The 17,746-nt window shown below is 45.8% G+C and overlaps 2 protein-coding genes across 2 annotated transcripts in view; both read right to left on the minus strand.

Moving 5' to 3' along the window:
* Positions 1-835: 835 nt before the first annotated feature.
* Positions 836-3,385, minus strand: Fam209a (family with sequence similarity 209 member A). Its single transcript, XM_027946465.2, has 2 exons — positions 2,017-3,385; positions 836-1,181 (listed from the first exon to the last, which is right to left on the minus strand). The coding sequence occupies exons 1-2, from the start codon at positions 2,263-2,265 to the stop codon at positions 918-920; spliced, it is 513 nt and encodes a 170-aa protein (XP_027802266.1). The 5' UTR covers positions 2,266-3,385; the 3' UTR covers positions 836-917.
* Positions 3,386-5,352: 1,967 nt separating this feature from the next.
* Positions 5,353-17,746, minus strand: part of Rtf2 (replication termination factor 2) — a 43,759-nt gene continuing 31,365 nt past the window's right edge. The window contains exons 6-9 of the mRNA XM_027946383.3: positions 10,725-10,838; positions 7,718-7,772; positions 7,506-7,601; positions 5,353-6,546 (exon numbers count right to left, since the gene is read on the minus strand). Of these exons, the coding sequence (XP_027802184.2) occupies positions 6,380-6,546; positions 7,506-7,601; positions 7,718-7,772; positions 10,725-10,838 (432 nt within the window). The 3' untranslated portion in view covers positions 5,353-6,379. The remainder of the gene's footprint in view (positions 6,547-7,505; positions 7,602-7,717; positions 7,773-10,724; positions 10,839-17,746) is intronic.

The following is a 17,746-nucleotide window of genomic DNA, read 5'->3' on the forward strand; positions in this document are numbered from 1 at the left end:
GCTTTGCCACTGAGCTATGCCCCCAGTCCTTTTTGTTTTTTTGAGCCAGAGAATTGCTAAATTGCTGAGGCTAGCCTCAAACTTGTGATCCTCCTTCCTTGGTTCCCCAACTAGCTGGGATGACAGACATGTGCAACCATACCTGGCTTCTTCTACATTTTAAAAATCCAACTATAGACATATGTAATTGTTAGTTTGATAGGAAAAAAAAAGACAATAACTGTAATCTATGAGATGGAATAAACAAGAGGACTTCTGGTGGTAAGAGATGCAAATGATTTTAAAAGGCCTCCCTCTTGACTGAATTGTTTTTCTCATTTTAAACCCACAGACTTGTCGTCTGCAATGTTATAAATCATTAAGGATCGGTTCTCTATGTTGCAGTACAGAGACAAGAACTTTTTCGACAATGACATTAGCATCTTCCTCCAGATTCCTGAGGCTTTGTCATCCCACTGTGCGCGCTTCCTAGAAAGCTCTCAGCCCTCCCACCACCTGCGGTCCAGAGGAAGTGGAAAGGCCAAAACAACTGCTGCCATGGCTACATGGGCCTCACCTCATTTTTTCTTTTAGTTAAAAAAGAAAAGAAAAAGAGCTGGGCACAGTGGCACATGCCTGTAATCCCAGCTGCTCAGGAGGCTGAGGCAGGAGGATGGCGAGTTCAAAGCCAGCCTCAGTAAAAAGTGAGGCACTACGCAAATCAGTGAGACATTATCTCTAAATAAAATACAAAATACAGCTGGAGATATGGCTCAGTGGCCGAGTGCCCCCAAATTCAATTCTCATACCAAAAAAAAAAAAAAAAAGAGGAAAATAAAGATCTCACATGCAGGAATTCTTTCTCCAGAATAGTTTAATCGGTTTGGATACTGTCAACACTTGATTATTTTCCCTCTATTTTGGACACACAAATCCATTCATTCAGACTCTTCTTCTCCCCATATCTCATATATTGTGATATTATTGTGTGGATCTGCAGGCATCTCTGAGTTTTGCAGCTTGATGTTACCACCAGTTGCCATGGTGACTTTGAGATTCCGCACCTTGGACACAAACTTCACAAGGTCCATCTCAAGTTGGGTTAAGGTATGGAATGCATAGTCTTTGCTGGGGGAAGTATTTTGATGTTTCTTTAGTGGAGAGCGAAACTGGCGGCCTCGGAGGCCAGTAGAAGTCTGCTTCTGTCAAGAAAGATATCTGGGGTGAATAATTCCATTGATTTTCTCGGCTTTGACAGTTGGGCTCATCTAAGAGAACAGGTCCCTTGTACTGCTCTAGTCTAGGCTATGGCAAATTGGCCACCTCTGGCCCACAACCTGTTTTTATAAAGTTTTATTGAAACACAGCTGTGCTCATTCTTTTGCATATTATTCATGACTAAATTGAGTAGTTACACAGAGACTATAAGACCCCCAAAACTGAAATGCTTTACCTCCTGGCCCCTCTCTCCTGGCTCCAGCTTTAGACAGTCTGGATAGAGTATCATGAAGTGCTGGGAGTGTCCAGGAGAGAACACGCCATATTTCTCTGCCACTCTCCTTCAACTGGAGAGCTGTTGGGGACCAGAGCTTACTACTTGACACATTTATAACTTTAGAACAGGCTTCTATTTAATTTACTTGGGATAATAACATTTCCACCAAGTCCCACAATTTGTAATAAATCGAACATGGCAAAATTGTAAAAATCAGGAGAAAGTTAAGTCTGGCTTTGTGAATAATTTTTTTTACCTGAAAAATACTGTAATTTCCTGAATCTATCCTTAATTTGAAAAAATTCACAGGAAAAATCATGAGCCATTAAACAGGTTATCAACTGTTCTGTCCCAATCTCTGTGGCTCTGGGGACCACTGTCTTCACTAAGAATGTCAGGAAGCAAATTTGCCAAATTTCCCAGGATCCAAGGTAGTTCCTCCCCATTCAAGTTCTAGATAGCTCAGCCGTCCTGACCCTACGGACTACAAGACCTGATTCTGTCCGCTGTTTCTGAGACGGAATCCGTGGAGCTGTTTTTACCTTATCCTTCTCACTATCTCCTCGAAACTTCAGTATTACATACAGCAAAACAACAAAAATAAGCCAGAGCCATTTGCTCCCAAGCCAGCCTTGGGTGTGCTCTGGTAGATTCTGTCTAATTCGGAAGTGCCCTCCGCAAGGCACCTTCCCCTGGGGTTCTTTGGCTTTGTCTCTCAGAGAAGAGAACATAAAGGCGTAGCCGCAGGAGAGGCACAGAGGCAAGAACAGGAACCATTTCAGCGTCCGCATGGTGAGCAGAGGTGATGGAGGAAGCTGCTCATGGTGGGTCTGTCTGCCCTGGCAACTGGGAGACTGGGGACCTAGTGCTGGCCGCTGGTGATGTCACAGAGGGCCTGAGCCAGGGCAGCCTTGGCCATTGTGATGCCTTGAGGCTGGGGAAAAGGAGGCTCACAGTGGTAGCTGGAGAAGGACTTCAAGAAACTGGGGGGAGGGGAGGATTTCCAGTGAGAGGGTATGATGGGAAGTCACCTCCTTGCCAGAACATTCTTTCTGACTCTGGTGTTCAATGGGAGGGGCCATCATCATCTTGCTTTCATTTATTTGATTCTGACACTGTGGTGAACAGAGACACTGTGTTCCCATGGAGCCTGGAGTCCAGCGGGAAAGATGTTTGTCCACAGGCCGCACAAGGGGCCCCCGATGCATTTCATCTGTGGCCATTGTTCCAGAAATAAAGATTGGCCAGCATTTAAGTGGTAGAAGCAGCTTCACTTAAAAACCCCAAGTTTCGGGCTTCCTTTGAATATGGATGCTCTGGCCTCACAGGGCCTTGTTCTCATGGGCCCGCTCTGCTCTGGCAGGGCAGGAACTGACCCTGCTGGTGTTCTTCCCTCAGTCCTCACCAGTCCCTGTTGCTTCATACGACTGACTGACCTGTCCAGGGGGAATTCAGAGTATGACTTGGTAAAATTTTGACAAGAACAGAGAACTGTTAAGAGAACAGAAGGGGGAACTTAATGCAATTACTCAGGAAGACTTTCTCGAAGATGTGGGTAGAGCTCAAGAGACGCTGCTGAGGAGCCGGCTGGGTACATGGGGAAGGGCTGACATTTGGCCTGTGTGAAGGCCCCAGGGTAAGGACACAGCCTGGAATAAACCAAACCTCCCTGACCAGTGTTTGAAACCACAAGTTTTAAAAAATGAATGAACAAGAAGGCTGGTCACGGGGGCACAGGCTTGTACTTGTTCCCCTGGTCACCTATGTCACAATCATGCTAAGGAAGGACCTAGTTCACAGGCTGACTCCCAAACAGTGACTTCCTACTGAATACCAAGTCATTGGAGGTCCACTGGGCACCCTCCTGTGCTGCTGACTGCTTTGCACACTGGGGAGAACACAGAGGTCCCAAAGCCTCACCTGTAAAACCCAAGGGGAAAACAGCAGTGTCACATGCTGCACCGATTCTCCACATGCACCGCTGTCAGCTGAAGTGATGGGGTCTCCTGCAGAGACTGTGTGTGCAGGAGGTGGAGAGGTGCAGGTCCCAGGGTTGCAGGAAAACAGGCCTCATGCTGTAGGCAATGTCCAATCTGACCGCTGTGGCTTGTGAATGTCCATCTGAGAAGAAGCTGGCCCCAATGCTCCTAGCCTTGGGCCATGGAGTGTGCTGTGACCTGTCTGAAGGCTCAGCCTTGGCATGACACCATCCTACCCAATTGACCCCCGTCAGTGTCCTAAGGCTCCTGTGGGGAACAGCTGCAGCTGCTGAAGACAGCTGCTGAGTACTCCGGGGGTGCTGTGTCTGCACAGGGCCTGAACCGTGCCAAGCATGCCAACAAACACTGAGGCCTTGGTAGTGGTCAAGTGAGGCTGCCTGTGGGGCCAGTGGATTTCACTTACACCAACGACCCCTCACAACAGAGCTGCTCTGTTCCTGATTTTCATTACTTGCAAATCTTCATGGGAATTTGATGATAGGAATCCCCTAAACTCTTTCTTTCTACAATGTGTTCACAAGCTTGGTGCTTTTCCATAGCACAGGACCAAGAAAAAGCACGAAACTCTGGGAAGGTCCCTCCAGGTCAAGAGGTGATGACAGGTTCGTGAGGCTGAGTGAGATTCGACTTTACATCTGGGAAGTAAAGGCTGCCCTGAAGAACCCCTCGCCCCCAGCCCCTCACCACTGCATTGGCAAGGTGGCTTGGGCCCCAGCGGGTGGAGGAGCAGCCTCTGGTCCAGAAGCCAAAACCTGACGAGTCCTTGTCTGGGAAAGCTTCCAGCCTCTGCTGATTGTTCCTGTGGCAAGGACTCATCAGAGGCAGCGTGGTGAGTGACTTGGTCAGGAGGAACCATGTGCACTGAGCACTGCTGTCCAGGTGTGGTACCCACAGAGTGGGTGATGGTCACTGTGTCCCCTTCCAGGAGCTGAGACATCCACCCAGTGCTCCGCTGTTCAGGTGAGCCCGAGATCAACACCAGCTACTGGACTTCACCTTAGTTACTGCCTTGCTCACCTACCTTGGTACAAGCTGGTGTCACACTGGACACTATGGAAGTGGCACAGAATGCAGACAGCCTGCCCCCCCCACTCCCCTCACAAGAGGTGCAAAGGGAGCTGCCCTTGCTCTACACAGGCACACACTCTCAGGCCTCAGGGTAGTGACGCCTTTGCTGAACACCCAGGGCTGGAAAGGAATCCCCAAAATCCCTCCACACACACACACACCTATGGACACCTCCTGGGCAAGTGGGGAAGGCAGGCCACGTAGCCCCCACACTGGCTGGAAGGCCACAGGCTGGAAGCTTTGAGATGCTCAAGGTTTGAGTAGAGGACACTGGGACTAGGTCACTGGGACTGGGAAAAACTGGACATAGTCAAAAGCTGGACACGATGCCAAATACAACGGATAGGTTAAGGCAAACTTAGGAAAATTAAAAAGGCCATCAAAATAAAAAATACCTCATGATGGCAAAAGCTGTTAATGAGTAGAATTTGACTAAAAGGACGATCAAGTTTTCTTTATAAGTTAAAATAGAGAAGAATAAATTGTGATAAAAAATAATTTAACCAAATATAATTTTTTTTTCTTTTGGTACCAGGGATTGAATTCAGGGGCACTTGACCACTAAGCCGCATCCCCAGCCCTATTTTATATTTTATTTAGAGACAGGATCTCATTGAGGTGCTTAGCACTTTACTGTTACTGAGACTGGCTATGAACTTGCGATCCTGTCTCAGCCTCCAGAGCTGCTGGGATTGTAGGTGTGCGCCAACACACTTGGCTAAAAGTAACTAATTTTTATGAGAATAATTAAACAAAACAAAACCCTGAAAGATGGTTTAACTGGGGTGTATATAATACTGATCAAGGAAATAAAATGGCCAATTCATGTTTATTCCAGAAAAGTTCACAATAAAAATTCCCTTTCCCTTTAGTTGCTGGAAAATGATGTAATCCTGATTAACATGCTTCTCTGGTAACAGTGTAAATATGCTCCTTGGGGCCAAGTCCTCCCATCACTGTGGGGCAGATAAGGGCACAGCTCGGGGCGGAGGCTCTGGGCCCCATTCCCAGCGCTGCAGATACAGTAGAACAAAGAGAACCTTGGGGCCTTCCTGGTGTCGAGGACCCACAGACGGCACTGAGCTCAGGAACTTGGACTCTGCACTGACAGCCTCGTGGGAGTGGAGATATGCTGATGTGTGATATCGACACAGCACAGAAGGGTGGATACACCTTCTCACCTTCTGCTGAGGGCGAGGACAGTGGAATTCCTGGGACCCCAATGCCTCACAAAAACACTAGGAGAAGGGAGAGCAGCAAGAAAGCACAGACCAGGGAAAGCAAAGGCAGGCGTGCTTTATTCTGCACCAAAGCTTTCAGAACTCAACTAATCTCTGCTAGGTCCAAAATGATGAGAGAAGACTCTCCTAATGCCAGACAGCAGGGCCCCGGCTTCTTCCAGGGCTGGAGTGAGGAATGGTTTCCTTCAAAGGCTCCTGCTGCCAGACTGTGTTTGAATTCACCTAAGGTGATTTCACTTGCTTACTTAATTGACTGTCAGCAGCAAAACAATAAAATTTTAGTCAAAATAAGTAGCCACGCACAAGAGCCTTCCATTATTGCAAGCTTACAAAGTACAACCCACAACGGCCTGGCCGTGGAAAGGGCCACACCCGCTGCAGGCAGAGGCAGGTGTGAATGCGGGCTGGGGAGAGGCTGCCAGACACTCTGCAAGCCCCTGGCCCTCCCTAGGACCCTCACAGCAAGAGTGACCACAGTCTTGAAGGTTGGTGAGGACAACTTTATGACACCATCTAAAACCAAATACACTAGAGACAACACAGTCCCCAGGACCACACAGAGGAGCCTAGGCTGGGGAAGAAGCCTGAGCTGGGCTTCAGAAGCAGTAGGACGTGTGGGTGACCCAGTGTGCCGACTCCTCCTTGGAGCGTTTGGCAGAGCTGTGAGTTGTGAAAAGGGACTTGTAGGTTTCGGATTCTTCGCTGTCGGCGATGGATCTCTTCACAGCCCCACAGGGAGGCTTCCCGGCTTTCCCATTAGTTGCTGGAAAAACGAAAAGCCAAAACCTTTCATACTGGGACTACAGGTCACTCCAACATGGCATTCCCACAAGGGCACAAGTCAGCTGCTTCTCCCTGGACACTTTCCTGCTGCTTTCTGGGAGGAATGCTGAAATATATACCCTTTATGTTTTGTGGTGATGGGGATCAAACCCAGGGCCTCAAGTGTTGGGGCAAGCACTCTACACGGAAACACATCCCCGCTGCCACCTCCTAAAAACCACAGCTCCCAGCACATAAGATCCTGGTAACAGCACCCTGCTGTGCCTCATGCTCTGCTCCCGCCCATGAATGGCAAGGATGGACTGGTCTTCAGAAGGTGAATGCTTCATGGCGGGGAGGACACAGAAGTACTGGATGGAAACTGGAGTGGTCTGTCCCAGGCCAGGCTACTACCTCACATCAAAGCCAGGATGGGAAATGCTGACCACTGTGCACTTACACAACACAATTAAATTAGGCCTCCTTCTATCTGATCAGTCTGTGCTTTCCTTCTAGTAAAATAAATGCTATTCTCTGGAGTTGAAGACAGGAGCTCCAAGAGAAGCTGACTCTGGCCAACAAGCAGGTGGAGAGAAAAGACTCTTGAGTGCTGTGTGGATCCCATAAAGATGCCCACTACAGAGAGCAGACACCTCCCGTCAGTGCCCATGCTTTGGCACATGACAGTCTCCACGGTAGGTCTGAGTCCAGTTCTGGGCAGCACCATGTGCTCACTGAGCAGGAAAGCACAATTTCCTTTTCCGGGCCCTTTAATCTCGACAGGGCTCCCGGTCAGAGGTATGCTGACAATTCACAGTTTCCCTCAGAAGCTCAATGAACTACTGACAGACACAACTTGGGAAATGCTTCAGTTTTCTCCTGTGCCCAGTCCAATGAAGTGAACATGCCCTTGGAGTCCCTAGCTCTCCATGAGCTCAGGCTCATCTCAGCAGGACTCACCTGTACTTTTGGGTGCTGAGACGGCTTTCTTCTCTCTAGTATCAGGACCCAGTTCCTCAGGCTTGCCTGTCTTCACCCTTGATGGCCCTGGGCATTCTGTAAAATTTAAAAAACAGAAGAAGTAAGACCAAAGCAAACCAAAGCACGAACTTATTTGGGACATGGCCCTGCGGTTTTATTTTGCTAAAATATCCCCTCTTCTAGCATCTTACCTTCACTGACTTCTGGTTTGGAAACAGACTCTGCCGCCTTGGGCTTCTTTGTTTTCTGTAAGAAGAAAGAAGTTGCTGGAGGACCTTCCCAGGTTCAGTGCACTGCTGCAGTAGTGTGGGGCTCACCGTCACGGGCTGGTGCACAGTATAAGGCAGGTCCTCACTCCCGAGACCGACCACATAAACTCTAACCCTTAGGTCTCCACAGGCATCTGCAGTGGTGCACTGGAGCTTCACAGACACGTCTACCTGCACAGCCCTTGTTCAGTTTCATATTTACATTCCAAAAATTACATTCTCAAAAATTTTAAATGAAGATGACGGATTTCAGTTATAAGAGGCAATGTTAACAGTGACTACTGTATACAAAAGAGCAGTTAAGCTAGTAACACAAACTACAGGCAGCTCTGTGAGGTCTAGCCAGCAAAGCGGGTGCTAAATTCCTCACATTCCCTCATTTCCAAAGTTGTCAAGCTGCTATGGTATTTTTTCATCTGGCTTTAAGACCTAGAGGCTTATGCTAAACATTTTAGCAAATTATCCTAAACTCTGGATTACTGTTGTTAATTTTAGGCACTAGAAGTTTGTTACTCACTATAGTTACTTTGGTCATTAACAACAAAAAGAAATGAACAAATCACTCTAAAATTACACAGCTGTGTTCACTGTGATGCAACTGCAGAAATGATAAAAACGACTATGTCCAATTTACTTTAAAATGTTATTTTCCCAAGTATCCAAAAGGTGGCGCTAAAGACACACCCAGCCTATTTATTTCAGAAGGCCTCTCTATCTAGCAAACACTGAAGAAAGACTTCTCAATGGCCCTGAACCTGTAACATACATGCAATATGACTTAGAAGATTGAACAGAACACAAACCCCTGCTCACTTCACACATGCAATGCATGTATGCCTATCTGTGAAGGCTGACAGTCCTTCAAAAACCAGAGACAACTGTACAGCTGAGTTATTTGAAAAGCAATAAGGAGGTATAGAATAAATATTGTGTCCTGTTTCCAGGTGCAAGTTTATTTGGGAAATATTTTGTATCCTGGTAGCAGTATCTAAGGATTCACAGGAGCTCCAGTGAGTATTTTGCAGAGAGGGGCATGTCAATTCCACCGGGCTTTGAGCAACTTGGCAGGAAGCCTGTGACAGAAACTCAAGTAAAACAATCAAAGACGATATGAAAATCTCTAGTAGCTTCCTTTAAAATAAAAATTTCCCTTAAAAAAAAAAAACTGATCAAAGGCAGCAATGAAGAACAGGCAGATCCCTTTTGATAAGTGTTCTTTGTTGAACATGCCTCAGACTTTTCTTTCTTTTTGCTCTTATGATAATAAATCAGAGTAATTTAGACCACTAACTTAGAATTCTCTCTCTCTCTCTTTCTCTCTCTCTCTCTCTCTCTCTCTCTCTCTCTCTCTCTCACACACACACACACACACACACACTTGATTTTTAACCTTAACGCAGCACTTAAATGACTAAGCACTCTCTCAGTATTTCTCTGGAGTGCTACATTAATATTATAAAACAGCTCCAGACTGTTCTATTAGCATTTGATTATAAAGTTTGAGCACAATTCTTTGTCCTATAGAATCACTTAGCTGGTCCCTAAGAGTGATAAAATGATCAAAGAAGGAAGTGCCAGTGGATCTGGATCTTTATAAATTCCAGGTCCATGTTAAGAATAATAATGTGCCCAACTTTACCAGCTTTTTTGAGCTTAACAACCCTGAATTATGTCATTCCAGGATGAGAGGCTCCTGTCTTGTCTTCTGAGACCAAACAAACACAAAAAGCAAAAAATGAGTCTCTGAAAATTCTTTCCTAATCCCATTACTCTCACCTATTGATCGATGCAGGTGCACTTAAGTTGGTTCTTGTCCCCATATGTCTTCAGGATACGGACACTGATTTTCTAATACTTCCAGCATCTTCTGCCTTAGTTCTCATCACATAAAGTTTGCTCCTATGTTTACCCTGAGCCTAACTTTTCCATAAAGAACAAAAAACTTACCACTTACAAAAGCCCTGCAATACACAACTGACATCTGTAAATAACAAATCATAAAGTGTACAGCTGGACTCAGTCGAGGGCACACACACTGGATGATCTCTTGACTGACAAACTGCTGAGCTTGCTCATTATGGTCTATCATTAAGAAATACTCCTACTGCTTCTGGAATGTGGTTCCGAACCTGAGACTACGAAGCAAGGCCCCACCACTGCACATCCACCAGGACTGTCATCACCAGTGCTGTGTCCATAGGCTCTCTATGGAGAGTAGAAGCCCCACTCACCACAATTCCCCCAGGGAGGGCTCAGGAAGGTGTGGGAGATGGCTCAAGCTTCAGGAAGACTACTTAGCTCCTTGCTACTCCTTGGTCCTGGAGGACTACATCCAGTGGCCTGGGTGGGGGAGACATAACAGGCTCCCAGGGTCTCCCCCCCCCCAAGCCTGTTGAAACTTGGCCTGCAGGGAACTCCTATTCCCATTCAAATCTGGGAGGCAGGGGACCTTCAGATTTTCTGGGTTGACGATGACATTCCTTTGTTTTTCAAGTTATAAGATTTTTAAATCAATTGACTGTGACAGCAACTGCAGTTACTGCCCTTCTCCAAGGGCTCAGGAGGGCTATGCTCTCTTGTAAGCATTTACAGACATGATCGTCTGACCCTTCTAATCCTCCTGACAACCCCATGTCAGGTGCAGGTTTTGTCACCACCCCTACTTCACTGATGATTGAAGCTGAGCATGGACAAACAGAAGCACTGTGGTTGGGCCGCAACTGGACAGCTTCTAGAGCCCTAGAGCCCAAGCCCTCCAGGACTGTAAGAATCCCCTCTCTCACCACACACCCCTAGCAGCTGTGGAAAGGCAGCCAGAAGTTTGCAATGGACTCTGGCATGGAGAAGAAGGCAGGGCAGACCCTGAAGGACCAACTTCTACCCCGAGACTCTCAGAAAGGGAGGAAGGAAGCCAAGCCTGTTTCACTACCTTCTCCATCTTCGCTCGCAGTCTTCTCTCCTCCATCCTTTTCTTCAGCATTTCCACATCCTCCTTGGTGCCATTGAGCACAATGACATCATCCTCCTGGAAGGCGGCCCCGCACTGGGGAGGGAGAGAGAGAAGACAGAGTTGGTCACAGAAGGGAAGCCACTCTCAGCCCCAAGCGTCAGCTTCCAGCCTTTGCAAGGCTCCTATCATGACTCTGCCTGCATCTCAGCTTCACCAGATTTCGGGTCAAAGCCCTGGTCTAGGAGATCTGGTGCCCAAAAGAGTTCTGACTTAGTAGCCTGAGAGGGGTGCCCCAAAAAGGCCTACCCACAAGGCCTCTGAGATCTGGATTCTGGGAGGGCTACTGCCAATTCTTAACTGGTAAGGTGGCACATGGTGCCAGCCTTTCTATAAAATGTGGTTTACACTGAACATCTGCTTTCCTTCTGGGAGTCTAGAAGTTTGGTACATGCTAGGCAGAGGGTACGTAATCAGGCCACAGCAAAACCCCTGGGTTACTGGGCTCTCTAACAGGCTTCCCAGGGAGATATGTCACCTGAATGCTGCTGCATGGCACTGCTGGGGCAGTTGGCTCTGTGAGACCCTTCCAGGCAGGGAGAGAGCACAAGGAAGCTTCACATGAACTCTTCCAGACTCCACTACCTGTCTCGTCCCTTAACATCCCACCATGTATCCTTACTGCATTACTGCACTAGGTCTTAGCTGAGTGACCACTATATGCTAACTCCTGTCAGTCATTCTAGAAAATTCCAAGTATAGGGATGCTCTTGGGGACCTCAGATATACACTGGCAGAACAGAACTGTGAGCAGAATCTAGACCACCTGACAGTGCCCTGTTGTGTCCACCCTCAGTTCTGTTGGTGAGTGAGCCACCTCCCAGGTCATGTGTGAGCATTCTGTGAGCACTGCTGCCTCCCCTGCCTCTGCACCTGCAAGGTCCCGTTACTCTGCCTCCGTCTGTTCCACGCACTAATCAGATCTGAAGCCCTGGTCTGTCCACACTGTCTACACTGCTGTTCTCACTGCAGTGGCCCAGCATTGAACCTGCAGCCCGACACAGTTGGGACCTTGTACACCTGGGCTGGGGCAGGAAAAAAGAAGAAATCACGAGAACAAAAGGGGAGACTCTGCCACCCACATTTGGAATTGAGATTTCTTACTGATCTGCCCAGATAAGGTTACTCTTCCACCTCCCTCGGCCTCAGTTTCTCAGCTGTAAAGAGGAATGGTTTGGCCCAAAGGCAGTGCTCCCCAACTGGAGGAAGTTCTGCTCCTCAGGGATGCTCAGTACTGTCTGGAGATATTTCTGGAGGTCACATGTGGGGTGCAGGTGCTTTTGGCATCTTTCGGGTAAAGGGCTGGGACACTGGTAAACATCCTACTATACAAAGGACAGTCCTCACCACTGAGGCACCTAGTCCAAAATGCCACTCATGCTGAAGCTGAGAAACTCTGGGCTAGGGTCTAAATACCTAAATGCAACAGACATTTTTAAAAGAATAGGAATTTATAGGAGAACTTGTTCATCACTAGGGTAAGAAATGTCACCTAGAGCAAGAAAAAGGCAGAAGCTATAAAGGTTAACAACTTTTATTATATAAAAATGTCAATCTGGGGCTGGGGTTGTAGCTCAGTGGTAGAGACACTTGCCTAGCATTTGTTGAGGCCCTGGATTTGATCCTCAACACCACATAAAGAAAAGTAAATAAAATAAAGGTACTATATCCATCTACAACTACAAGAAATATTTTTTTATAAAATTACAACTTAAATGACAAAGTCACAATACACGAAATAAAATATAAGCCAAAAGCTAAGAGAAAATACTTGCAGCAGATACGACATTCAAAGGATAAATTTACAGAACACAATCATGTTTACATAAGAACCCTTTATAAAATCCTCCTGGACAGCATCCTCTAAAAAAAGGCAACTTCACAGAAAGGCTCTGAACAGCCAAGCCATGGCCGCTGAGCACATTTTCTTGTGACCCTGCCACTCTCAACTCTGAAAACACAAACTAGAGGTTGGTGGCAGTGTCCCGCTGGGATGTTCACAGTTTCCTGTGTCCGTATCTGCACAAGCACACTCTGGAAACGATCTAGCATGTCACCAGATGAGCCGATAAGAAACTGGCATCTGAACAAGACAGAACACTTTTTAACCCTCAAAGAGACCTGCCATCTGACAGCACGGGCAACCCTGGAGGGCAGTGTGCCAAGAGAAACAAGCCAGACAAACAGAGGACCACTGCATGACCTCACTGACATGAGGGACCTAAAAGCTGAGGACACAGGAACATGGTAGAACAATGGTTACCAGGTATAGTGGCGGGTAGGGGTATGCTGGTAAAAGGACAAACGGGCAGTGATATAGGATGGCAGGTCTAGAGAGCTAGTGTAGCCTGAGGACCAGTTGTCAATGTCATGCTGTACACTGGAAGCTGCTCAGATGCCACAACTCTTATCCTCTCCACACAGATAATTAAGTAAGAAGCTGGAAATGTTCACTTGCTTGACCACTGTAATCATCTCACCATGGACATGTAGTCATCATCTCACACATACATCGAAACATCTTTTTGTACACTTTACACATGTATAATAAAAAAAATAAGCCTCATTTTGAAAGCACAGCTTTCTCATTATTAACTGAAGCAGTGACACCCTAGGCTGAGTCTCGCTATCCCCTGATGCTTGAGAAATGACTGGTACAGTGAGGGTTCCAGTCACTCATTACATTACAAAACTATTTGCTTTTACTGCAATGGGAAGTGTACCGTAAAAAAAGTTTATAGTTTTATTTTACTTATTTCGCCCTGTAAGAGAGCTGGACACCATGCTAAATAAGACATGGTCTCAAGCCTCAATGGAAGCAGGGTTGGATCTCCTAAAAATACCGAGTGAAAGAGAAGTGAGCTCTCTCTTCCCACCCACCCTATCTAGAAACATGAACCGTTCTTCCCTATCTTACTCTGTAGCTTTCCAACTTGTAGAACATTCTGGGTCTTCAATGTTTTTCCATCTCCGTGATTTTTTTTTACAGGGTAGGGGGGCAAAAATCATGTTTCACTTCTTAATTCCAGGTATTGTGACTAGGACACAGAATGCTGAGTAAGCTCTGGAGAAGAAGGCTTGGCCAGCATTTACATTTCCTATCAAACATGCCTTTCTAAAAAAGATAAAAATATAATTTAACAAAGTTCACATAAAGTGCACAGGTCAATAGCATCTGGAGTTATTTACAGTTGTGCAACCATCACATAATCTAATTTTAGAATACTTTAACACATCCATCAGCACACATGGTCTCCGCCCTACTTCAGTCATAGGCAGCCATTAATCCACTTTGTCTCTACGGATTTGTTTCTCCTGGACATTTCATATGAATGGATCACACAGTATATGAGTCTTTGTTCTGTGTGTGAACGGCTGCATTCATCAAGTACGATGTTTTCCAGGGTCTTCTATGTCGTAGCAAGTATCAGAACTACATTTCTTTATATTCCACCCACTAAATTTAACAGCTAGCAGACATCCGAGTTGCTCCCACTTTGGCTCTTATGAATAATACTACTGAGAACATTCACGTGCAAGTCTACATGTAAACATACATTTTCACTTCTGTTGGGAAACCCCTGGGAGTAGAATCACTGGGTCATATGTGGACTTCTTGCTCAATCCTGGAGGAAGTGTCTCTCCTCCAAAGACAAACTGCCAAAGCTCCTGATCATTTTACATGCTCCTGAGCAATACACAGGGATTCCTTTTCCCCACATCCTTCCCAACATTGCTTACTGTCAATTATAACATCCTAAATGGTGTGAATGCATTTTTTGTTTGGTTTGGTTTTGGGGTACTGGGGATTAACCACTGAGCCACATCCCCAGCCTTTTTTATTTTGGGACAAGGTCTCATCAAATTGGATAGGGCCTCACTAAATCACTGAGGCTGGCTTTGAACTTGTGGTCCTCCTGCCTCAGCCTTCTGAGCTGCTGGGATTAAAGGTGTGCACCACCATACCTGGCCTCGCTCATTGTTTTTTAATCTGCATTTCACCTAAAACCAGTGATGCTGTGCATCTTTTCATAAGCTTATTGGCCAGTTATATCTTCTTCAGAGAAATGTCTTATTTAAATCTTTTGCCAATTTCTTAATTGTGTCATTTGTTTCTTTAATGTTGAGTTGTTCTCTATATATTCTGGATGAGTTCTGTCTTAGTCCATTTGGACTAGTGTAACAAAATCATTTACACTGGGTAATTCATAAACACAGAAATTTCTTGCTCACAGTTCTAGAGGCTGGAAAGTCCAAGATCAGGCAAAAGCAGATTCGGCATCTATAGGTGAGGGCCCATTCCTCATGAATGGAGCCTCACATGCCTACAGGGGAAGCAGCTCTGTCAGGCCTCTTTTATAAGGGTCTTAACCCATGTAGGAGGGCTTCATCACCTCCCAAAATCTGACCTCTTAGTAGTACTCTTGCACTGGAGATTAGACTTCAGCATATGAACTGGGTGTATGGGGGGGGGGGGTACAAGTGTTCAGGCCACAGCAGGTCCCTGATCAGATACAACATTTACAAATGCTCTTTCCCTTCCTGTGGGCTGATCTTTCACTTTCTGGTTGATGTTCTTTGAAGCACAAAAGTTTTAGATGTGGAATAGCCGAGGTTACCAATTTTCACTTTTACCACTATGCTTTTGGTCTTGTACTTAATAAATCATTGCCCAACCCAAGATCATGAAAATCTGCTCTTGTGTTTTCCCTAAGAGGTCAATCATTTAGCTCAGATGTTTAGATCTGTGATCCTCTTTGATTCCATCTTAATGCCTGACATAAGGGGGAGTCACATGTGGGCATCCAGTTACTCTTGCACCATTTACTGAAAAGATTACTCTTCCTTCCCTTGAGTTGTCTTGGCCCCTTAGTAGAAAATCAATTAACCATAAATGTGAAAGTTAATTTCTGGGCCAATTTTATCCCACTGATTTATCCATTGAATGGATAAGCCAACAAAATTTTTCCTGGTATTTCTAAAGAGCCACTTGATAATATTATAATCATAGATATTAAAAACATACCAAGTAAAGTCTATTACTAACCAAAATGTCCAGTTACTCCGTCAGCCAGTATCTTTGAAAAAAATCCAGGCAGGCACCTTATCATCAAGAGGAAAGGTACTTCTGTGCTATCTGTAGGCGAGTGAACAGTGCCTCCAGCAGGCCTCCTTGTGGCCATCACAGGAGACATGCTAAGTCCATGACCTCCTTTCTAGAAAGCAATCTCCACACAAAAAGAGATGTGGAGGCACTCTTAAAGTTGTCAAAGATTTGGTTAGCACCTCTCAACACATAAAGACAGCAATCAATGTTTGCTGGCCCTCTTCTGCTTTAACTTAGCTGAATTATTCATTGTGGTTCTTATCTTTAAAAGTGATTATTTTGGGCCAACATCAGCTCCTTTTCTAGAGTTTGTCTGAAAAGTTTTTCATGACTGAAGATACTTTCCCTTGACCCACAAATCCCTAAGGCTGGTGCCACAGAGAAATTATTTGAGTAATTTAAGGAGATCCCAACTAGATGTTTGATTGGGACGCTTCTGAAGATAAGTGGCTTGTGTTCAGGTGCTCCAGGAGGCCAGGCCCAGGGAGGAGGACCCCTGGGAAGTCCCAGGCTAGGGGAGATTCAGATAAGAGAGTTCCTTGGGGGAGGAGCATGTCTTTTCCTTGGAGAAGGATTGAAAATGAATCACAGGGATGGAATCAGGTGGAAGAGAAGGCCTAGTGGGGCCTGGAGTTGCGGCTCTGACGTCAGCAACCCTCCTGAGGGCAGAGTCAAAAGGGGAGAGGAGGCAGGTGACCATCCAGCTAGTGCCTCCCTGCCTCCCCTCCAGGATAACTGCTGCAGTTTCTTTGTGGAGTCTTGCTGCCCCTCTTTCCTATGGTGTTGAGGGTCAACAGACTCTCTCCTCTGGAAATGACGGATTATATGCTGTGGATCCTATTCTGCACACAACTTGACCCTGAGTTATTGTATTTTCAAAGCTGAATAAGCCATTCACAATAAAAAGTCAGAAATCATTCACATAAAAACTAAACTATCTTGCTTGTTCTCTCAAAAATTCACACTCAGAGACCTTGGTTGCTTGGACTTGAGTAGGAACATTCCCTTGGGAATTGCTCCAGGACCTATCACTTGTCCTGATTTCATGCCTGAACTTGGGAATTCAAGTGCAGTGGCTTATCCCCAAAAGGCAAGTGACACAAGGGCAGGGAGCAGGTTTTCACCCACCATGCCAAGGGGGGGGCTCTTCTCTAGAGTGACCCTTTGCCTTCAGTCTAGAAAGAAGGTAGGGGCTGCTGCAATGGTGCAGTTGGTCCAAAAGGACTGACCCTTTCCCTTTGACCTATATTATCCTACTAAAGGGTAGGGGCTGCTGCAATGGTGCAGTTGGTCCAAAAGGACTGACCCTTTCCCTCTGACCTATATTATTCAACTATTGCTGAAATTGTAAATTCATTTAAAACCTTTGGTTCCTTTTATTACTGTGACTTAGATGTGCCTGAATTGAGGGAAATGATTAAACATGTGAGGCAAGCACTCTACCCCTGAGCTATCTCCTGGCTCTTAACACATGCTAAGAGAGGAAGGGTATATAGTTAGTCTGACAATGTACAAAATGCTTACCACACATCAAAGAAAAAGCAGACTAGTAACTTTACATTTATATGCTCCAGATATTAATTTTTTAAAGTTCTTTTAAAAATCCAGTTTGAAAATGCCAAGAGGAATGAGCTGTAGACTTAGGAGTATCAGGCTAATATACCTATGTATCTACATCAACTTAAGCAAATGGAACAGTGGTTTCCCAATCTTTATCCTTACGAACATTATGTGTAACAAGGAGCTGATTGCATATGTCTGACCTAAGGATTTCACTTCTGTGACAGTTATTCTCTGATTCAGAACCTTGTTTGTTCCCACACAGGACTTCACGGCA

This window comes from Marmota flaviventris, chromosome 2, assembly GCF_047511675.1.
Source record: "Marmota flaviventris isolate mMarFla1 chromosome 2, mMarFla1.hap1, whole genome shotgun sequence".
NCBI classification, from domain to species: Eukaryota; Metazoa; Chordata; class Mammalia; order Rodentia; family Sciuridae; genus Marmota; species Marmota flaviventris.